The 24428-nt window shown below is 42.5% G+C and overlaps 1 protein-coding gene across 5 annotated transcripts in view; it reads left to right on the forward strand.

The window, feature by feature from the left end:
* The window catches only part of efcab14 (EF-hand calcium binding domain 14), a 125907-nt gene extending 102157 nt beyond the window's left edge, over nucleotides 1-23750 (forward strand). For 4 of the 5 annotated variants that reach the window (XM_070886969.1, XM_070886972.1, XM_070886970.1 and 1 more), the window contains 2 exons: nucleotides 14246-14380; nucleotides 21279-23750. In XM_070886969.1, coding sequence (XP_070743070.1) covers nucleotides 14246-14380; nucleotides 21279-21445 — 302 coding nt within the window. In that variant the 3' untranslated portion in view covers nucleotides 21446-23750. The remainder of the gene's footprint in view (nucleotides 1-14245; nucleotides 14381-21278) is intronic. The other variant, XM_070886971.1, reaches the window with a different exon arrangement.
* Nucleotides 23751-24428: the final 678 nt, after the last annotated feature.

Genomic DNA, 24428 nt, shown 5'->3' on the forward strand with positions numbered 1-24428 from the left:
TTATATGCCTCTTCCTTGGATTTAACACACACATTGGGCCCAAGTTTCCACAGGATAAAAAACGGGCGCCCCTCCGAGCTGGGCGCCCGTTTTTCGCGCCTAAAACGGCGCCAGAAAAAAAACGCGCTATTCTCGAGCGCTTTGCAGCTCCTTGTCTGTTTGGTGCAGCGCCCAGGGGGGGCGGAGCCTACACTCGCGCCGATTTTGTAAGTGGGAGGGGTTGAGTACTATTTAAATTATTTTTTTTCCTGCCGGCAACGCTGTGCGTGCGCGTTGGAGCGTTCGCGCATGCTCAGTGTGAAAAAAACATTGGCACTCGGCCATTTTTGTTCTTTGTAGCTGTTTAATTTTTGAACATTTTTTTAATAAAAGCACATTGCCATCAGCACTTGCAGCCTTCTCACTGTCTCCTTCCCCTCCCCACCCTCCACGGCAACAAACCGCTGTTTCCTTCCCCTCCCTCCCCTCCGCAGCAACAAACCGCTGTCTCCTTCCCCTCCCTCCCCTCCGCGGCGGCAAACCGCTGTTTCCTTCCCCCCCACGGCAACAAACTGCTGTCTCCTTCCCCTCCGCGGCAACAAACCGCTGTCTCCTTCCCCTCCCTCCCCTCCGCGGGAAAGAACGGGCGCCTCCTCTCTTTTCCCCCCCAACCCCCCCCCCGCAGGCAGAACGGGCGCCTCCTCTCCGCTCTCCCCCCCCCCCGCGGGCAGAACGGGCGCCTCCCCCCTCCCCCGCTGGAAAGAACGGGCGCCTCCTCTCACCACCCCCCCCCCCCCCCCCCCGCGGGCAGAACGGGCGCCTCAGGCTGACTGCAGAATTCTCCGTTCCTGAAGCACTTTCACACAGGTAGGAAGATGGTTTATTTAATCTTTTCTTTGCTTATAAATGTTTATTCAGGTTGGATTTATTTGTATAATATTTGTAGAAGTATAAATAAGGATTTATTGTAGAATTTAATGAGTTCCTTTCCCCCCCACCTCGTTCTGGACGCCTAATTTGTAACCTGCGCCTGATTTTTTAATGTGTAGAACAGGTTTTTTCAGTTCTACAAAAATCTTCACTTGCTCCATTATACTTTAGTTTGGAGTACGTTTTCACTGTGGAAACTTTGAAATCAGGCGTCAGTGGCCGGACACGCTCCCTTTTGAAGAAAAAATTCTGTTCCAAAGTGAAACTGTTCTACCTGACAAGAACTGCAGAAAAAAAAATGTGGAGAATTGCGATTTCTAAGATAGTCCGTTCTCCACCAGTTGCTCCTAAAAATCAGCCGCAAATCATGTGGAAACTTGGGCCCAATTAGTGGTCCTAATTAAGCTTGATCCATGGAGTACAGTGGATCTTAACTGGAGTACACTGCTCATTGGGACATTATATTAACATTTAAGAACAGCTAGAAATTTGGTCTAGTCAAAAAAAGTGGTTAGTTGGAGATGACCATGGGGCATTGCATCTTTAATCATTAATCGCCAGTTTTCTTTGACAAATGATTGCAGAATGTGCAAATTTTAAGTTTTTCATCAAAATAATGATTGTTTACATTTACTCATGAAAATTTTACTGCTTGAAATTAAGTTGGTGGACAAACAGTACAGTAACTTATTACTGCAATGTATTGGAGGTTTCAGTGAAAAGAAATGACCAGTTATTTCAAAGGATCTTATCGAACTTAAGTTAGAGACTTGATTCTTGGCTGGTGAGCCTTTGCTTTACTTCGACGCATCGGGATTGTGCACAGCCTATAGAAATGCAAATTGTTACCATGAATGAAATTTTTCATTCACTTCAATGGCAGCTGCCTGGAGATGGGCCTATTAAATGTCATCCAGATAGGCCTTTCCTGGTTGGAAGGCCCAGTGTGATTAGTCTCTCAGAGCTTGCTAATGGATTTCAGCAGATAAGAATATCTCCACTTCTAGAGGATCTAAATTGAGGTACTTTTTGGGGGCGGGATGTTTGGGATATGGGTATTTCTCCTTCCTGCTCCCCAAGACAGCAGCATTCCTCTTTTAATATTAACTGTACAGGCAAAACCAAAAACCAAATCTGTTTGAGCTCCCCCAACAGCTTGTCCGTCAAACAATTATATGCACACACACTTTTAACTGGCACCACTGGTCCTCGTTCTACCAGCTTGCTCCTTTTTTTATATATATATTGTAGTTTATATATTGCTGTTGAGAAGATAGCTCGGTATCCATGCAAAACCTAAAATGGACCAAGGATCAGACTTGGGGTCTTCCTGGGCAATATGTCTCCGTACCACACTACTTGCTGCCTTTACCCACTGAGCCATTGTAGAGAATTCTAATTTTCTGAGTTTCAAGTGTGCTGTGTAGTTTCTACGATATATTGCTCGATATATACTGAGATAACTGATTGAAACATAGAAAATAGGTGCAGGAGTAGGCCCTTCAAGCCTGCACCGCCATTCAATAAGATCATGGCTGATCATTCCCTCAGTTACCCCTTTCCTGCTTTCTCTCCATACCCCTTGATCCCTTTAGCAGTAAGGGCCATATCTAACTCCCTCTTGAATATATACAATGATCTTGGCTCCAACGGCAGTGGGGCCACTGAAGTTGAAGAAAAATCAGTTTGGGACCCCTCCTGTTGAATGGTGTGGAAAGTGCATGTCTGTTGACATCAAATGAGCATGGGATTGGGGTCTGTTTTGATGTCCTCCAAAATCAAATAGCTTGCTGATGCCACCTAGGCTTACACATGAAGAATGGAAACTTGGCACTGGAGGGCTGCTGATGCCTGTGGAACTGCACCCAAGTATAAGTTTGAGGAGGAAGAGCGATCTTACTGAGGTATTTAAGATTATAAAGGGAGTGCATAGACTAGATTCCAGCAAATGTTCAGCTTTCGGACAAGGGGACATGAATTCAAAATTGGATAAGAAAAAGTGAATACAGTTGAGATATAATTTCATACAAAACGGTGTTCAATAGGTGGAATAGTTAATCCAGGGATGCAGTGGAAGTGGAGGATGTTATAGTTTTAACGAGAGTGATCAATAAATTTATTGGCAAACGGTAGAATCATAGAAATTTACAGCACGGAAGGAGGCCATTTCGGCCCATCGTGTCCGCGCCAGCCGACCAAGAGCTATCCAGCCTAATCCCACTTTCCAGCTCTTGGTCCGTAGCCCTGTAGGTTACAGCACTTCAGGTGCATATCCTAGTATTTTTTAAATGTGGTGAGGGTTTCTGCCTCTACCACCCTTTCAGGCAGTGAGTTCCAGATCCTCATCACCCTCCATATCTCCTCTAATCCTCCTACCAATTACTTTAAATCTATGCCCCCCTGGTTGTTGACCCCTCTGCCAAGGGAAATAGGTCCTTCCTGTCCACTCTATCCAGGCCCCTCATAATTTTATACAACTCAAGCAGGTCTCCCCTCAGACTACTCTGTTCCGAAGAAAACAGACCCAGCATCTCCAATTTTTCCTCATAGCCAAAATTCTCCAGTCCAGGCAACATTCTTGTAAATTTCCTCTGCACCCTTTCCAGTGCAATCACATCTTTCCTGTAATGTGGTGACCAGAACTGCACGCAGTACTCCAGCTGCGACCTAACCAGTGTTTTATACAGTTCAAGCATAACCTCCTTGCTCTTGTATTCCATGCCTCGACTAATAAAGGGAAGTATTCCATATGCCTTCTTAACCACCTTCTCAACTGGCCTACCTTCAGGGATCTGTGGACCTGTACTCCAAGATCCCTTTGTTCCTTTACACTTTTCAGTGTCGTACTGTTTAATGTGTATTTCCTTTGCCTTGTTAGACCTCCCCCAAATGCATTACCTCACACTTAGTCGGATTGAATTCCATTTGCCACTTGTCCATTTGTTCTGCCCACCTGAACAGAACATTGACATCTTCCTGCAGTCTGCAGTTTTCTTCTTCATTATCAACCACACAGCCTATTTTAGTGTCATCTGCAAACTTCTTAATCATACCCCTAACATTCAAGTTCAGGTCATTGATATATACCACAAAAGCAAGGGACCCAGCACTGAGCCCTGCGGAACTGCATTGGATACAGCCTTCCAGTCACAAAAACAACCATCAACCATTACCCTTTGCTTCATGCCTCTGAGCCAATTTTGGATCCAACTTGCCACTTTGCCCTGGATCCCATGGGCTGTTACTTTCGTGACCAATCTACCATGTGGGATCTTATCAAAAGGTTTGCTAAAATCCATATACACATCATACGCACTGCCCTTATCGACCCTCCTGGTTACCTCCTCGAAAAATTCAATCATGTTAGTCAGACATGATCTTCCCTTGACAAATCCATGCTGACTGTCCTTGATTAATCCATGTCTTTCCAAATGAAGATTTATCCTGTCCCTTAGAATTTTTTCCAATAATTTTCCCACCACCGAGGTTAGGCTGACTGGCCTGTAATTACTTGGTCTATCCCTTTCTCCCTTTTTAAACAAATGTACAACATTAGCAGTCCTCCATTCCTTTGGCACCACACCTGTAGCCACAGAGAATTGGAAAGCTGCTGGCAAGAGAAACTGGAGTAGGAAGTCATACTTTTGGGTGTATCCTTTTGAATGGAAATAGTCGCTTATGGTTATTGGATATGTTTAGGGAGAAACTTGATTTAGTTAAATATGCCTAGTGATGTGTAATAGGTAGTTATGATTGCTTGATTGTCTTGGGGAATCTTGAGGAATTTCCCAGAGTTTTTCCTGAAATATTGCATTAGATTTTTTCTCGTCTCCCAAGGAATTGGCATTACTCATGATTGGGATGGGTAGTCCATGAGAATGCTCTGTCCAACAGGTAACAGTGGGCCATATATTTGTTTCTCACTTTACTCATTTGTGTCGGAGAAATAAAAGCCCTGTTTGCAACAGAAGAAAATGTAATATCTGTTACAGCAGTGAAAAAATTACACAAATTCCTCGTCATTATTGACAGTTTAAACTGCTGAGGAAAAAACATACAATTGAAGTTCAAAAGAAAAGCTTGCTTTAAAAAGGCACAGGTGGGTTAATAAGCAGTCCTGCTGTTTTCTTTGTAAAGTGATGTGTCTAGCATGATATCAGAGGTGACCATACAGCAGGAGTCGGATAACATAACCCGAGAATATATAATTGGTCTTCGAGCTAATGATGAGAAATGATGGTGCTGTACTTTCTATTTCATTATTAAATACTTGCAGGTCTCATATGGAGCAAGCAAGCATCCAGTGGAGTACAGTGCATGCTCACAGCTACCGACTGTCACCTTTATTTATAAACATTTGATCCTGCATTCTGAGACATTTGTCATTCTAAAAGCCAAGAGCTTAAAACTAATTAGTACATTTTTATTTTTCTGTTATTGGAAGCTAGTGTAGATCAACAAGGCCGCCAGTTATGTTGAAGGAAGTAGCATAACTGTCTGATGATGAGCCCTTCATGTGCTAACTGTGAATATCATTGATAGTTGTTGCTGGAGTTCAAAAGCACATAGCATCAATTAGGCTATTTATGTTGCCAGTGCAAGCTGGTTCATCATTAGATAGGCAGTCACAGCAGCTGTGTATAAAAGTAAACTGAAACAAGCAAAGTAGTGAAGACACCAATAAAATCATCCTGAGTTCTGTGATGGGTTCTATTCTCTAAAATGATGCACTAACTTGACGGGGGTGAGGTAGAATACAGTTTTTTCCATAATTTCCCCACATAGCGAGTTCCTAAATTTAGCCAGGTGCTCAGTGAAAGTGAGACCACAAGATAAATACAGATAAAGGAATCCATTCAGCTTTCCTCAGCTCATCCATCCAGAATAGGAAAAAATTGCATCTGGTCATCTAGCTGTATCCTGAAGGAATGGTCTACCACTTATGGCAGCGGAGATTCATAGCATTGATAACTCTTCATGAAGAGTCGGCATGGATTTATGAAGGGGAATTCTTTGAGAAACATAGAAATGTAACGAGCAGGGTGGACAAAGGGGAACCAGTGGATGTGGTGTATTTGGACTTCCAGAAGGCATTTGACAAGGTGCCACATAAACATAGAAACATAGAAAATAGGTGCAGGAGTAGGCCATTCGGCCCTTCTAGCCTGCACCGCCATTCAATGAGTTCATGGCTGAACATTCAACTTCAGTACCCCATTCCTGCTTTCTTGCCATACCCCTTGATCCCCCTAGTAGTAAGGACCTCATCTAACTCCTTTTTGAATATATTTAGTGAATTGGCCTCAACAACTTTCTGTGGTAGAGAATTCCACAGGTTCACCACTCTCTGGGTGAAGAAGTTCCTCCGCATCTCGGTCCTAAATGGCTTACCCCTTATCCTTAGACTGTGACCTCTGGTTCTGGACTTCCCCAACATTGGGAACATTCTTCCTGCATCTAACCTGTCTAACCCCGTCAGAATTTTAAATGCTTCTATGAGGTCCCCTCTCATTCTTCTGAACTCCAGTGAATACAAGCCCAGTTGATCCAGTCTTTCTTGATAGGTCAGTCCCGCCATCCCGGGAATCAGTCTGGTGAACCTTCGCTGCACTCCCTCAATAGCAAGAATGTCCTTCCTCAGGTTAGGAGACCAAAACTGTACACAATACTCCAGGTGTGGCCTCACCAATGCCCTGTACAACTGTAGCAACACCTCCCTGCCCCTGTACTCAAATCCCCTTGCTATGAAGGCCAACATGCCATTTGCTTTCTTAACCACCTGCATGCCAACCTTCAATGACTGATGTACCATGACACCCAGGTCTCTTTGCACCTCCCCTTTTCCTAATCTGTCACCATTCAGATAATAGTCTGTCTCTCTCTTTTTACCACCAAAGTGGATAACCTCACATTTATCCACATTATACTTCATCTGCCATGCATTTGCCCACTCACCTAACCTATCCAAGTCGCTCTGCAGCCTCACAGCATCCTCCTCGCAGCTCACACTGCCACCCAACTTAGTGTCATCCGCAAATTTGGAGATACTACATTTAATCCCCTCATCTAAATCATTAATGTACAATGTAAACAGCTGGGGCCCAAGCACAGAACCTTGCGGTACCCCACTAGTCACTGCCTGCCATTCTGAAAAGTACCCATTTACTCCTACTCTTTGCTTCCTGTCTGACAACCAGTTCTCAATCCATGTCAGTACACTACCCCCAATCCCATGTGCTCTAACTTTGCACATCAATCTCTTGTGTGGGACCTTGTCGAACGCCTTCTGAAAGTCCAAATATACCACATCAACTGGTTCTCCCTTGTCCACTCTACTGGAAACATCCTCAAAAAATTCCAGAAGATTTGTCAAGCATGATTTCCCTTTCACAAATCCATGCTGACTTGGACCTATCATGTCACCTCTTTCCAAATGCACTGCTATGACATCCTTAATAATTGATTCCATCATTTTACCCACTACCGATGTCAGGCTGACCGGTCTATAATTCCCTGTTTTCTCTCTCCCTCCTTTTTTAAAAAGTGGGGTTACATTGGCTACCCTCCACTCTATAGGAACTGATCCAGAGTCAATGGAATGTTGGAAAATGACTGTCAACGCATCCACTATTTCCAAGGCCACCTCCTTAAGTACTCTGGGATGCAGTCCATCAGGCCCTGGAGATTTATCGGCCTTCAATCCCATCAATTTCCCCAACACAATTTCCCGGCTAATAAGGATTTCCCTCAGTTTCTCCTCCTTACTAGACCCCCCGACCCCTTTTATAACCGGAAGGTTGTTCGTGTCCTCCTTCGTGAATACCAAACCAAAGTACTTGTTCAATTGGTCCGCCATTTCTTTGTTCCCCGTTATGACTTCCCCTGATTCTGACTGCAGGGGACCTATGTTTGTCTTTACTAACCTTTTTCTCTTTACATATCTATAGAAACTTTTGCAATCCGTCTTAATGTTCCCTGCAAGCTTCTTCTCATACTCCATTTTCCCTGCCCTAATCAAACTCTTTGTCCTCCTCTGCTGAGTTCTAAATTTCTCCCAGTCCCCAGGTTCGCTGCTATTTCTGGCCAATTTGTATGCCACTTCCTTGGCTTTAATACTATCCCTGATTTCCCTTGATAGCCACGGTTGAGCCACCTTCCCTTTTTTATTTTTATGCCAGACAGGAATGTACAATTGTTGTAGTTCATCCATGCGGTCTCTAAATGTCTGCCATTGCCCATCCACAGTCAACCCCTTAAGTATCATTCGCCAATCCATCCCAGCCAATTCACGCCTCATACCTTCAAAGTTAGCCTTCTTTAAGTTCTGGACCATGGTCTCTGAATTAACTGTTTCATTCTCCATCCCAATGCAGAATTCCACCATATTATGGTCACTCTTCCCCAAGGGGCCTCGCACAACGAGATTGCTAATTAATCCTCTCTCATTACATAACACCCAGTCTAAGATGGCCTCCCCCCTAGTTGGTTCCTCGACATATTGGTCTAAAAAACCATCCCTTATGCACTCCAGGAAATCCTCCTCCACCGTATTGCTTCCAGTTTGGTTAGCCCAATCTGTGCATATTAAAGTTGCCCATTATAACTGCTGCACCTTTATTGCATGCACCCCTAATTTCATGTTTGATGCCCTCCCCAACATCACTACTACTGTTTGGAGGTCTGTACACAACTCCCACTAACGTTTTTTGCCCTTTGGTGTTCTGCAGCTCTACCCATATAGATTCCACATCATCCAAGCTAATGTCCTTCCTAACTATTGCCTTAATCTCCTCCTTAACCAGCAATGCTACCCCACCTCCTTTTCCTTTTATTCTATCCTTCCTGAATGTTGAATACCCCTGGATGTTGAATTCCCAGCCCTGATCATCCTGGAGCCACGTCTCCGTTATCCCAATCACATCATATTTGTTAACATCTATTTGCACAGTTAATTCATCCACCTTATTGCGGATACTCCTTGCATTAAGACACAAAGCCTTTAGGCTTGTTTTTTTAACACCCTCTGTCCTTTTAGAATTTTGCTGTACAATGGCCCTTTTTGTTCTTTGCCTTGGGTTTCTCTGCCCTCCACTTTTCCTCATCTCCTTTCTGTCTTTTGCTTTTGCCTCCTTTTTGTTTCCCTCTGTCTCCCTGCATTGGTTCCCATCCCCCTGCCATATTAGTTTAACTCCTCCCCAACAGCACTTGCAAACACTCCCCCTAGGACATTGGTTCCGATTCTGCCCAGGTGCAGACCGTCCGGATTGTACTGGTCCCACCTCCCCCAGAACCGGTTCCAATGCCCCAGGAATTTGAATCCCTCCCTGCTGCACCATTGCTCAAGCCACGTATTCATCTGAGCTATCCTGCGATTCCTACTCTGACTAGCACGTGGCACTGGTAGCAATCCCGAGATTACTACTTTTGAGGTCCTACTTTTTAATTTAGCTCCTAGCTCCTTAAATTCATTTCGTAGGACCTCATCCCTTTTTTTACCTATGTCGTTGATACCAATGTGCACCACGACAACTGGCTGATCTCCCTCCCTTTTTAGAATGTCCTGCACCCGCTCCGAGACATCCTTGACCCTTGCACCAGGGAGGCAACATACCATCCTGGAGTCTCGGTTGCGGCCGCAGAAACGCCTATCTATTCCCCTTACAATTGAATCCCCTATCACTATCGCTCACCCACTCTTTTTCCTGCCCTCCTGTGCAACAGAGCCAGCCACGGTGCCATGAACTTGGCTGCTGCTGCCCTCTCCTGATGAGTCATCCCCCTCAACAGCACTCAAAGCAGTGTATCTGTTTTGCAGTGGGATGACCACAGGGGACCCCTGCACTACCTTCCTTGCACTACTCTTCCTGCTGGTCTTCCATTCCCTCGCTGGCTGTGGACCCTTCTCCTGCGGTAAGACCAACTCGCTACACGTGATACTCACGTCATTCTCAGCATCGTGGATGCTCCAGAGTGAATCCACCCTCAGCTCCAACTCCGCAACGCGGACCGTCAGGAGCCGGAGGTGGACACACTTCCCGCACATGTAGTCGTCAGGGACACTGGTGTTGTCCCCGTGTTCCCACATGGTACAGGAGGAGCATATCACGTGACCGAGCTGTCCTGCCATGACTTAATCCTTAGATACACTTAAATTGGCGCCAACAATGTTAAAAGTTACTGACTAAGAAAAAGAAAACTACTCACCAATCAGCAGCCAATCACTTACCACGTTGGCTGTGACGTCGCCTTTTGATTTCTTTCTACTTCTTTTTTGCCTTCTCTCAGCTGGAGAGATTACTGCACAAGATAAAAGTTCACGGGGTTGCGGATAATATATTGGTATGGATAGAGGATTGGCTGGCTAACAGAACAGAGAGTCGGGATAAATGGTTCATTTCTCTGGTTGGCAATTAGTAACTAGTGGGGTGGTGCAGGGATCAGTGCTGGGTCCCCAAATATTTACAGTCTATATTAACGATGTGGAAGAAGGGACTGAGTGTCACATAGCCAAGTTTGCTGACGATACAAATATGGGAGGAAAAGCAATGTGAGAAGGACACAAAAAATCTGCAAAAAGACATACAGGCTAAGTGAGTGGGCAAAAAATTGGCAGATGGAGTATAATGTTCGAAAGTGTGAGATCATGCACTTTGGCAGAAAAAATCAAAGAGCAAGTTATTATTTAAATGGAGAAAGATTGCAAAGTGCTGCAGTATAATGGGATCTGGGGGTTCCTTTGCATGAAGCACAAAAGGATAGTATGCAGGTACAGCAAATGATCAGGAAGGCCAATGGAATCTTGGCCGTTATTGCAAAGGGGATTGAGTATAAAAGTACGGCAGTCTTGCTACAGCTGTACGGGGTATTGTTGAGGCCACACCTGGAATACTGCGTGCAGTTTTGGTTTCCATATTTACAAAAGGATATACTTGCTTTGGAGGCAGTTCAGAGAAGGTTCGCTAGGTTGATTCCGGAGATGAAGGGGTTGACTTATGAGGGAAGATTGAGTAGGTTGGGCCTCTTGAGTAGTTGGAGTTCAGAAGAATGAGAGGTGATCTTACCGAAACGTATAAGATTATGAGGGGGCTTGACGAGGTGGATGCAGAGAGGGTGTTTCCACTGATGGGGGAGACTAGAACTAGAGGGCATAATCTTAGAATAAGGGGCCGCCCATTTAAAACTGAGATGAGAAATTTCTTCTCTGAGGGTTGTGAATCTGTGGAATTCGCTGTCTCAGAGAGCTGTGCAAGCTGGGACATTGTCTATTTCTGTCTTAAATTTATTCAATTTCTTAAACGATAAGGGGTTTTGCGGAGCGGACTGGGCAGCGGACCTGAATCCAAGATTGGATCAGCCGCAATCGTATTAAATGGCGGAGCAGGCTCGAGGGGACATATGGCCTACTCCTGCTCCTATTTCTTATGTTCTTGTGTTCTAATGAAGAATTTCTTCCACCAGTTGTAGTCTGTCTTCTCGCTCCAGTGTCTTGACTTAGGCTTCCACAGTGTGAGGAATGGAAAGTTTGGGGAGAAGTGGGTGGGGGTGGGAACAAAAGATTATATCAACTATTGCTATTCTTTTGAATCCTCTACTGGCTAATTTAACAGGAGAAATGGCAAAGACAGGAGAGAAAGTAGATTGCCTGCCTGAAAATCTCAATTTAACCAGGGTTTGATTTGCAATTCTGGGAAATTGAGACTGGGATGGGTAAAAGGAAGAGGCGGAAGTCACTAAGGTTTAAAAACGGATGCGTCTATTTGTACTAACTGAATTATCACATGACCTATTTCTGATTGGTCCCCTTGGAGGATAAGCCACACCCTGAAGTTTCTGTGGAATGTGTAACTGGAACCTCCCAGCCTAACTTTGCACATTGTAACATGATCCATTTTGACTTCAGAAGTGAGAAAGGACATAGCCCTCCCCCAGTCAAAGTGCCTTACCCCAGCGCAAGTGCATGACCTTACACCCCCCTCCCCCTGCCCCCCCACCATAGATGGGGCATTTTGTACAGATTGTTAACAGATTTATTGGTCCCCGACGACTACATCTGCGGGAAGTGTATCCGCCTCCAGCTCCTGACGGACCGCGTTGCGGATTTGGAGCTGAGGGTGGATTCACTCTGGAGCATCTACGATACTGAGAATGACGTGAGTAGCACGTGTAGCGAGTTGGTCTTACCGCAGGTGAAGGGTCCACAGCTAGTTAGGGAATGGAAGACCAGCAGGAAGAGCAGTGCAAGGAAGGTAGTGCAGGGGTCCCCTGCAGTCATCCCCCTGCAAAACAGATACACTGCTTTGAGTACTGTTGAGGGGGAATGACTCATCAGGGGAGGGCAGCAGCAGCCAAGTTCATGGCACTGTGGCTGGCTCTGTTGCACAGGAGGGCAGGAAAAAGAGTGGGCGAGCGATAGTGATAGGGGATTCAATTGTAAGGGGAATAGATAGGCGTTTCTGCGGCCACAACCGAGACTCCAGGATGGTATGTTGCCTCCCTGGTGCAAGGGTCAAGGATGTCTCGGAGCGGATGCAGGACATTCTGAAAAGGGAGGGAGAACAGCCAGTTGTCATGGTGCACATTGGTACTAACGGCATAGGTTTAAAAAAAAGGGATGACGTCCTATGAGACGAATTTAAGGAGCAAGGAGCTAAATTAAAAAGTAGGACCTCAAAAGTAGTAATCTCGGGATTGCTACCAGTGCCACGTGCTAGTCAGAGTAGGAATTGCAGGATAGCGCAGATGAATACGTGGCTTGAGCAGTGGTGCAGCAGGGAGGGATTCAAATTCCTGGGGCATTGGAACAGGTTCTGGGGGAGGTGGGACCAGTACAAACCGAATGGTCTGCACCTGGGCAGGACCGGAACCAATGTCCTAGGGGGAGTGTTTGCTAGTGCTGTTGGGGAGGAGTTAAACTAATATGGCAGGGGGATGGGAACCAATGCAGGGAGACAGAAGGAAACAAAAAGGAGACAAAAGCAAAAGACAAAGGAGATGAGTAAAAGTGGAGGACAGAGAAACCCAAGGCAAAAAACAAAAAGGGCCACTGAATATAAAGGGGCTGCAGGAGGGGTCAAAACTAGAAATCATGGTTTAAAAACTAGGATTAAAACACTCTACCTAAACGCATGCAGCATTCGAAATAAAGTAAATGAGTTGACGGCACAAATCATTACAAATGGGTATGATTTGGTGGCCATTACAGAAACATGGTTGCAGGGTGGCCAAGACTGGGAATTAAACATACAGGGGTATCTGATGATTCGGAAAGATAGACAAGAAGGGAAAGGAGGTGGGGTAGCTCTGTTAATAAAGGATGATATCAGGGCAGTTGTGAGAGACGATATTGGCTCTAATGAACAAAATGTTGAATCATTGTGGTGGAGATTAGAGATAGTAAGGGGAAAAAGTCACTGGTGGGCGTAGTTTATAGGCCCCTAAATAATAACTTTACGGTGGGGCGGGCAATAATCAAGGGAATAATGGAGGCCCTAATTGGTACAGGCATAAGTTATGTGCAGTTTGGAATATTTCATTTTTTTCTTTGAGGGAGGGGTTAAATCAGCACCTCATTCTGCTTTGTTGAGACTTTGTTTTGCTGTAGGACAAGGACAGTGGTTGAGGTTTTTCTTCAGCTGTGGTTTCACTTGGTCCTATAGTTTTATTTTTATGAATCTTGTTTCCTTTTTCCAGTGTACATTAGCAGTGAAGTGAGTCCTGTATTTTGGAGCACTTGAACCTCTGAACTGTGTGCAGTTCTGGTTGTCTTACTACAAAAAGGATATTGAAGCATGCGCAAGTGTAGAAACTATTTACAAGGATATTAAAATTCAGTGTGTAACCATCCGGAAAGATTGAGCTGGCTTGGGGCTCTTTTCTCTGGAAAAGAGAACACGAAGAGGAGATCTGATAAAGGTCTTTAAAATTGTGTTGGGATTAGATGAGGTGGATATTGAAAAACTGTCTCCATTTGTGAGCAAGTCCAGAACAAGGGGGTATAAATATAAGATAGCGACTAACCAATCAAATAAAGAATTTAGGAGGAATTTATTTGCATGGGAGTGGTGAGAATGTGGACATAGAGCTGCCACATGGAGTTGTGGAAGCAGATAGCATTTAAGGGATGGCTTGATGTGTACATGAGGGAGAAGAGTATAATGATATAAAGGCAGCATGAGAAGATGTAATTAGAGGGTGGAATATAAACACCGGCATAGAATAGGTGGGTAGAATGGTCTGCTTCTGTGCACTAGATTCTATGCTATTTTTCCCTACAAGTCCATGGAAATGAGGTATAAACTAATATAGATCTATTTGTAATAATACTTTTATTTTACAGGTAATACAAGTTCAACTTCTACAGTGAAGTCCTTGGTGTCTCCAAGATTTCCAGTAAAAACAGTAGCTAAAAAAAACAATAAAAGGAATGTCAAATTAAAACACCTATCTTTACCTGGGATTACAAATTTAAAAGGTGAGTTTTAAACCACTGTTCATACAAAGACTACGTTGAACATTCAGCATATATTGCACTGCTTATTTGATGTACATTCTTTGTAATCTTAACAACTGATGCACATTTAGAGATATCTGTGGACATGATTGTGGCAAAATCAGTAGTGATCTCTAGAGCTGTTTGCTTAAGTGTTTATATATTCTCTCTCTAGTAATTCAACTCAGCCAGATAAATTTAAAGTTTCTTGGAGGACATTTAAATGCAAGTAAATTAATTTTAACTTGACAAATTGTCAATCCTGGTAAAATTTACTCCTCTCAAAGAAGAAAATAATTGTTTGAGTATTGGTGATGTATTTTGATGAGAATGAAAAAAAATTATGAGAAGCTTTATGTACAAGTACCTGCTCATAAAACTACATTTTTCTTTGATTATTTCCTTCTGTTTGCAAGCATGTGTAAACCCATTTTTAAGCACTTCTGACTGCCCGTCTTTTATGTCAACTTCTACATGCCGATTATCACCAGCTCTTCTCTTGCCCCGTGTACTAATGTACTTGCCTTGTTCTCAATTCCCAATCTTTGTGTTGGCAAACAAATCATGCCAGTTAGTCTTGGTTTTTAGGGCAGAACGAATCACCTACACCATTAAATCCATTCTCACCACTGCTTTCACCTTTATTCTCTTGTACTACACCATGACCTCAGATTTTGCCTACATTTTCACAAAGTTTCAAGGCAGTATATCAAATGTTCAGAACAGTTAAAAGAAAGCATGTCCTAGAAATATAGAAATCTACAGCACAGAAGGAGGCCATTTTGGCCCAGCATGCCCACGACGGCCGACAAAGAGCCACACGGCCCTTGGTCAGCAGCCCTAAAGATTACTTATAAACCAATGAACAATGGCGGAAAGGTATAGAGAACCCAGCCCAGCCAGTCTGCCCCACACAACTGCAACACCCCTTGCAACAAAACATTCTACACTCCACCCCAACTGGAGCCATGTGATCTCCTGGGAGAGGCAAAAACCAGATTTAAAAACCCAGGCCAATTGGGGGAAAAAATCTGGGAAAATTTCTCTCTGACCTGTCCAGGCGATTGAAGCTAGTCCAGGAGATCACCCTGGCCGTATTTGATTCGCTGCAGTACTTAGCATTGTATATGCGCCAGCCAACAAGAAGTTATCCAGTTTAATCCCACTTACCAGCTCTAGGTCCGTAACTCTGCAGATTATGGCACTTCAAACACCTTTTAAATGTGCTGGGGGATTCTGCATCTACCACCCTTCCAGGCAGTGAGTTCCAGACCCCCACAACCCTCTGCGTGAAGAACCCTCCCCTCAATTCCCCTCTGAACCTTTCACCAACCACCTTAAAACTATGCCCCCTTGTAATTGACCCCTCCACTAAGGGGAATAGGCCCTTGCTCTCCACTATATACAGGCGCCTCAAAATGTTGTACACCTCAATGAGTTCTCCTCTCGACCTCCTCTGTTCCAGTGAGAACAAACCCAGCCTATCCAATCTGTCCTCATAACGAAGATTCTCCATTCCAGGCAGCATCTGAGTAAATCTCCTCTGCACCCTCTCTAGTGCAATCACGTCCTTCCTATAATACAGCAACCGGAACTGCACACAGTACTCCAGCTGTGACCTAACTAGCGTATTATGCAATTTAAGCATAACCTCCCTGCTCTTGCCTTTATTGGCCGAGGCATAGAATACAAGTATTCCATATGCCGCCTTAACCACCTTATCCACCTGGCCTGCGACTTTCAAGGATCTGTGGACAAGCACTCCAAGGTCTCTTTGTTCATCTATACTTCTCAGTGGCCTACCACTTAATGTGTATACACATTCCTTATTAGCCCTCCCAAAGTGCATTACCTCACACTTCTCCGAATTAAATTCCATTTGCCACTGCTCCGCCCACCTGACCAGTAGATTGATATCCTCCTGCAGTCCGTGACTTTCCTCTTCATTATCAACCACAATTTTTGTGTCATCTGCAAACTTCTTAATCATACTCCCTATATTCAAATCCAGATCATTGATGTATACCACAAAAAGCAAGGGACCCAGCACTGAGCCCTGCGGAACCCCACTGTAAACATCATTCCAGTCACAAAAACATCCATCAACCATTACTCTTTGCTTCCTACCTCTAAGCCAAATTTGGATCCAACTTGCCACTTTACCCTGGAGCCCAATGGCTTTAAATCAGTCTACCATGTGGGACCTTATCAAAAGCTTTGCTAAAGTCCATCTACACTATATCGTACGCACTACCCTCATTGACCTTCCTGGTTACCTCCTCAAAAAATTAAATCTGGTTAGTCAAACACGATCTTCCCTTAACACATCCATGCTGACTGTCCCTAATTAATCCTTGCCTTTCCAAATGTAGATTTATCCTGTCTTTCAGGATTTTTTCCAATAATTTTCCCACCACTGAGGTTAGGCTAACAGGCCTGTAATTACTCGGCTTATCCCTTTCTCCCTTCTTAAACAAGGGTACTATGTTAGCAGTCCTCCAATCCTCCGGCACCATGCCCAAATCCAAAGAGGACTGGAAAATGATGGTTAAGGCCTCTGCTATTTCCTCTTTTACTTTGCTTAACAGCCTGGGATGCATTTCATCCGGGCCTGGGAACTTATCTACTTACAAAGCTGCTAAACCCCTTAATACTGCCTCTCTCTGTTTATTTGATTCAGAATTTCACACTCCTCCTTGATAGCAGTATCTGCATTGGTGTTCAGAGAGATTTAGGCGTCCTAGTACAAGAAATAGAGTTAGCGTGCAGGTACAGCAAGCAATTAGGAAGACAAATGGCACGTTGGCCTTTATTGCTAGAGGGTTAGAGTACAAGGAGAAGAAAGTCTTGCTACAATTGTACAGGGTTCTGATGAGACTACACCCTGGTGTACTTTGCACAGTTGTGGTCTCCTTATTTAAGGAATTATATACTTGCCTTAGAGGTGGTGCAATGAATTTTCCTGGGATAAGAGGATTATCCTCTGAGGGTAGATTCAGCCTATACACTCTGGAGTTTAGAAAGAATGAGAGGTGATCTCATTGAAACATACCATTCTGAGGGGGATTGATAGGATAAATATTGAGATTGTTTCCCCTGACTGGAGATTCTAGAAGTTGGGGCATAGCAGCCGGCATTATAAGCCTGAGATGAGAAGGAATTTCATTACTCAGAGTTGTGAATCTTTTGAATTCTCTGCCCCAAAGTGCTGTGGATGCCCAATCGTTGTATATTCAAGGCTGAGAGAGATATTTTTAGACTCGAGGAATCAAAGGATATGGGGATAGGGCAAGAAAGTGGAGTTGAGGTCGAAGATCAGCCATGATCTTATTGAATGGCTGTATGGCCTACTTCTGCTCCTAATTCTTATTTTCTTATGTTCTTAACCAAAAGTCATGCATGTTCTTTTTGATTTCCACAACACTGTAAACATAATACAACACACACAGATTGTGGGATTACATTTTAAAACTCCATTTCCCAAAGGCTCTAATTTAGAGTAGTCATGGTTGCAATCAATGATCCCTTTAATTTTTGGGGGTGCGTGGCCCCTTTAAGGAGCTATATGGGAGCTCTGGCCGCACAGCTTAAAGGGAACATTGGTTACAATGATGATCAGTGCTTTGAGGCTCTTTTTTATGAATGGATAGGAAAAATGGACAAGTAACAATTGGAGACTTGCCAAAGATCCCGCTGCAGGCAGTGCAGTGAAGAGCCATGATGCTAACTAATCCTTAGTATGAGAGGACTGAATTATGAGGCAAGGCTGGGAAACTTGGGCTTTTCCAGCTAGAAAGGAGGTGTCGTGAGAGGTGATCATATATAAAGGTATAGAAAGAAAGACTTATATTAATATAGTGCCTTTAATGATGCGTTCCAAGTGTTTTACAGCCAATGAAGTACTTTTACAGTGCTGTTATGTAGAAAATGTGGCAGCCAATTTGCCCACAGTAATTTCCCACAAACATCAATGTGAAATTGACCAGATAATCTGTTGGTGTTGGTTGATGGATAAATATTGGCCAGGACACCGAAGAGAACTCTCCTCTTCTAAATAGCGCTTTGGGATCTCTTTCATCACCTGATGGGGACAGACAGGGCCTCGGTTTAGCATCTCATCCGAAAGATGCACTGACATTGCAGCACTCCCTCAGAACTGCACTGAAGTGTCAGCCTAGATTATTTGCTCTAATCTCTGGAGTGGGACTTGAACACACCACCTGACTCGGAGGTGAGAGTGTTACCAATTGAGTTACAGCTGACACTGAGATAGTTAAGGAAATGGAAAGGGTAAATCTGGGATATTAATTTAAATTAAATTGAGAGTAGGATGAGGGGAACAAACTAGCAAAAGATAAATTTAGGACTGAAATCAGGAAATACTTAACATGGCGATCAATACCTGGAATATCTTTCCAGATTTAGAAGAGATAAACCTTGAAATTATTTAAGAAACAATTGGATGCTAAAATAAGGGCAATTCTAGTGTCTGCGCGGATGGATTAGTTAAGATGAGTTGTATGGCCTTCCTCATAAATATCTTGGTCATTGTCCTTTGGGATGACCTATAGAATTCTGTAAATTCAGTATTTAGTGCTAAGCAAAAAAAAAAAATACACTCAAGTATGTCATTTTTTCAAGATTTGTAAAAGTCTTGGTTTAAAATTTTCATTCACATTAAACTAAGCATTGAAACGATCTTGCAATATAATTTTAAAAACATGCACTTAAATGTTTCAGACCTACTTGCACTACCAGTGGTTTAATGTGCAAATCCTGTTAATATGTATAACTGGAGGTGAAATCGTAAGATAATTAGCATCAGATCATGGAATGTCTGCCTTAATTGATTCTCCTCCTTTGTTCCTTTGTCATCATTTGATTGATCAACCTTTTCCTTTTATTCCCAACCGTATGTAACATATTTCTACTCTCCTCTTCATATAGCAAGTAAAGTATGCTGGAGTATTAAGCCTTTTCATATTTGTGATTATAGGACATTAAACCATGTAATTTACACTGGCTAGTAGTGAGGTGTTAAACTGACCTCTTCAGATGAATACATTTTAAATAAACATTTAATCAATTTAACGGGAAGCTTAAACATGTTTCGTCTGAAGAACCATACACTTAAATTAAAATCGCATGCTTTTCTTTTCAGTTAGCTTTGTATCTGATATATATGGACACTCATCACAATGCTAAATAGTCCCTAAATGTCATCATCATAGGCAGTCCCTCGAAATCGAGCAAGACTTGCTTCCACTCTAAAAGTGAGTTCTTAGATGACTGAACAGTCCAATATGGAAATTACAGTCTCTGTCCCAGGTGGGACAGACAGTCGTGGAAGGAAAAGGTGATGGGGAGTCTGGCTTGCCACATGCTCCTTCCGCTGCCTACATTTCTTCTGCCCATTAGGGCTCGCTTGCTGTGTAGGAGTTCTGAGTAGAGCGCTTGCTTTGGGAGTCTTGTGTCAGGCATACGAACAATGTGGCCCACCCAACGGAGCTGGTCGAGTGTGGTCAGTGCTTCGATGCTGGCATGATAGAGCACGCCAACGTTGGTGCGTCTGTCCTCCCAAGAGATTTGCAGGATCTTGCGGAGACATCGTTGGTGGTATTTCTCCAGCGATTTGAGGTGTCTACTGTATATGATCCACTTCTCTGAGCCATACAGGAGGGCGGATATCACTCCAGCCCCTGTAGACCATGAGCTTGATGGTAGATTTGAAGGCCTGATCTTCGAGAACACTTTTCCTCAGGCGGCCGAAGGCTGCGCTGGCGCACTGGAGGCGGTGTTGAATCTCGTCATCGATGTCTGCCCTTGCTGATACTAGGCTCCCGAGGTATGGAAAGTGGTCCATGTTGTCCACAGCCGTGCCGTGGATCTTGAGTACTGGGGGGGCAGTGCTGTGTGGCGGGTCAGGTTGGTGGAGGACCTTTGTCTTATGGATATTTAGTGTAAGGCCCATCCTTTCGTATGCCTCAATGAAAATGTTGACTATGACTTGGAGGTTCAGTCTCTGTGCGAAGACACAAGTGTCCGCGTATTGTAATTCAACGACAGAGGTTGGGGTGGTCTTGGATCTGGTCTGGAGATGGCGAAGGTTGAACAGGTTCCCATTGGTTCTGTAGTTTAGTTCCATTCCAGCGGGGAACTTGTTGAGTGTGAGATGGAGCATTGCAGCGAGGAAGATTTGGAAGAGGGTTGACGCGATGAAGCAGCCCTGCTTGACCCCGGTCTGGACGTGGATTGGGTCTGTGATGGATCCATTGGTCAGGATCACGGCTTGCATGTCGTCGTGGAGGATGGTGACGAACTTTTAAGGCAGCCAAAATGGAGGAGGAATCTCCATAGTCACTCACGGTTGACAGTGTCAAAGGCCTTTGTGAGGTCAAAGAAGGCCATGTACAAGGGTTGGTGCTGTTCCCTGCATTTTTCTTGCAGCTGTTGCGCTGTAAAAATCATGTCCGTTATACCCCATAGAGGACGAAATCCGCACTGTGACTCTGGGAGGAGCTCTTCAGCTACAGGGAGAAGACAGTTGGAGGCACACTCCTTACCTGCAAAGGTGCATCCCACTTATGTAGGTCCAGTGAATTTGGGTGCAGATTAGCAAAGGCATAGGCCCCTTGTGTTTGCACAAGGGGACTAATTGAAACCAAGCAGCTTACCAGCATACAGCTCTGCTTCTGAAATGGTCTTGGGATACTGAGTTGGGATAATCCAAACTAAATTTTTGGACTCTTAATCTGCTGCATAAAGGATAACTTTCATCTTTGTTTTTGAGGTGAAACGACAATGTTTTTTCCTGTTTTAAATGCTTTTATATTGTCTCAAGTCATAGTCAAAGTTTCTAAGTATGTTTTTGTTTTTGCAGCTCTGCAGGATCTGTTCCTTAAATCTATTGATGGCCAACTCTCTTATCAAGATCTTTACAATTTATTTGGCACCCAAACCCCTAATCCAGAAGAACTTCAACAGTTTGATTTGAATAAAAATGGAAGATTCTCTCAAACAGAACTCATTGATGCATTTGGTCTATAGGGGTTACACAAAACAATGTCTACCTGGACTGGTAGAGCTTTATTAAACTGATGTACTGACTTCTAATTGCTACAATTGCACCTTTTAAACAGTATTTCACTATTGTGCAAAATTTGCTTATGTACTTGTAGGATAAATATTCCTAATGTGTGAGCTTTGGGCTTTCCCCAAACATTGTTTTTATGAATCAGGCTGTAATATCTTACTGGAGTAGCGAGTGAATCATTCAGGATATTAAAAAAAAAAAAAATTGGGGTTTTAAATTTCACACTCAAGACAGTGAACTGGCTTATTAAACTTCATTAATAATCAAACTCATTGCAGGTTCTTAAACTTAACTTATACAATACAAGTTTCCATTGATATAGGTGGAGACTAAAGTAAATTAATACTTGTACTTTGAGCCTTCCAATGGTGCTGAAGTGAGTGGAAAGAGAGAGAGAGATTGCCACTTTTTGAATTCAAAAATCTACCTATACAGTTATGTTTACCCCCCCCCCCCCCCCCCCATACACACACACATATCTAGAGGTTTCAGAAATTTCTATTATTTTCAATGGAGAATTCATAATCATTTTTGTCACCCTCGAGGGGTGCACAGCTCACTGATTTGAAATCAGTTACTGGAGAGATTTGTGACAACTCTAGGTTTTATCTTGGGATTGACCTTTCTTGAACTGTTATAGGTCATTGCCAGCTCTGAAAACTTTCAACGATCAACAACTGGTGTGCTGTATGTATAATACGGTAAATACAACCACTTTTGTGCAGGTAAATTAAACTGCTTTCATATTGGTTCTGTGCTATATTAATGTATGAATTGTAAGCAGCTGGCCGGAATCTCAAAGTAAACTTGCTGAATTTACTATTGCTGGCTGCCAGAAAGACCCACTTTATATATTCTTTTTAAAAGGCTGTCTTTTATGAATTTGGGAAGTTTACTTTGAGGTTTCAGCTAGCAGTTTGAGAGCCCTGCTCTGGCACACTTCAGAACCAATATAAAAACATCTTATGAATAATTGCTGTCTGCTGATTTTTTTTTTGTTCTCTTCCAAGCATGTATGTTCTTTACATTCATTTGTGTTTTATAGTTTCATGAAAACTTATTCCTTTGTTTATTTAAAAATTGGGGTATCTTTTAGGCCTATCACTCAATCACTTTATTTCAGTCAGAAAAGGGGTTTATTTTGCAGTTTGATCTTGTGAACAGCTGCAGCAAATAGTGTCATAGGTTAAGTGCAAATCTAACCTGTACGTTTAGTGGTTTATAGTACTGTGGCTTTACTATTAAGGTCCGTTCTTAAAACCTGCAACCTTATAACACAAGATTGAAACTTTCTTTGACTTGAATAATTTGTGACATTTTATTTTCTGATAGCGACATAAAATAATTGCATAAGATAAATATTAATGTAGATGGCTGACAAGATATTTCTAATGTTTAAATCTTGAGCATTAAAATCAACAATTGCTTGACAATAAAGGAAAAAAAAACCTTGGGTTACGATTGAGAGTCTATCCAGTATTGACTTTAGATCCCATTACAATATGATATTCTGAATGATCTGCTCAAATTCAGTGCATGTCACATGCAAAAATCTATTTGGCAGGTGTGGAAGAAAGTTTTAACAGTTGATACCAAATGTTGGATTTGCTGATCATCATCTCATATTGGTCCTTTCTAATGCCAGCTCTGTATTGAATCATAGTATTTTGTGGATAAATATTTTTGTTCTGCATAATTTTAACAAATTAACTTCAACTCCATAGGTCTGGTCTAATAATAGCCTCTAATTATACTAGCAATAAGAGATCAGCCTTTCCGGTATTTTTGTAGTTCATAGTGATAAGTTTCATTCAGTTTTACAGAGATATTTGCAGAAAGGTTTATCTAATTTTGTGAACCAGGTACAGGAGGAAACATAATTCAGGTTGTTTGCACTGTTGTTTGTTGGATGAATTATTTTTAATATATTGCAATGCTGGTGATAATACACAAAACTGAACACTGGGCAAGTGTCCTAAATAAAGGAAGTGCTTTGCAATAGGGACATTTTGATACTGTCCTGCAAATGGTAGATCAGAAATGTCTTAAATAATTCTTATAAATAAAGTAATTTTAAATTTCACATTTTTTGTGTTGTATACAATGCACTAAAATGTATTTTGAGACGTTATTCCTATACTAAAAGGGTTAGTTACATTGTATTAAAGTAACAACCATTGTTTTGATTTGTTTTGCATGTTTCATATCATGTAATCAAAATATTTATAATTTATCGAACAATAAAATACCATATTCTAAGTTTGGTTTAACTTTGTGTGTAGAATATTAATAGAAAAAAATGTAAGTGTGATCAATATTAATGGAATATTTTATGTGATCAGTGATCGCTTCTGGAAGTATACAAGAACTAATGTCATTACAGTGTCTTATTTCTAATAGCATTAGCCCATTGAGCTCTGCTGGACCAAATAATTTGCACATCAACAGAAGATTATGCAAACTCTTCTAATATACTGCAAAACCCACATTATTCACTTTAAAAAAGGATCATAGTGAGGTTGGATAAAAATTAGCTACATTTAAATTAAACTGACTTGCTATTGTTTTAAAGTAATTGCAATTGCTAATTTAGTAATAAATAGATTACAGGCCAGGATAAGACTAATGCCTATAAAACTGCATCTCCAGTGTAAATCCATTCCTATAGTAAAAGTTATTCCCATTATATAGGAATCATCTATGCCCAAGCAAATGCTCCTCTAAATCTAATTTTACTAGATGATCTCCCATGGTATTACTGACAGCGAGTTGGATGATGTGCAGTTTTATATATAAAGTTTATATCGATGTTGCCATTAATTTGAATATATCGTGACCTCTCAAGATACCAACTATCTTATTATTCTGCTTTAGGATTTATCCACCAATGAATCAACAGTGCCAAAGAAAGTCCTTTCCAATTTTACAGATCCATGA

The sequence above is a fragment of the Pristiophorus japonicus genome, chromosome 8 (assembly GCF_044704955.1).
Source record: "Pristiophorus japonicus isolate sPriJap1 chromosome 8, sPriJap1.hap1, whole genome shotgun sequence".
Classification (NCBI taxonomy): Eukaryota; Metazoa; Chordata; class Chondrichthyes; family Pristiophoridae; genus Pristiophorus; species Pristiophorus japonicus.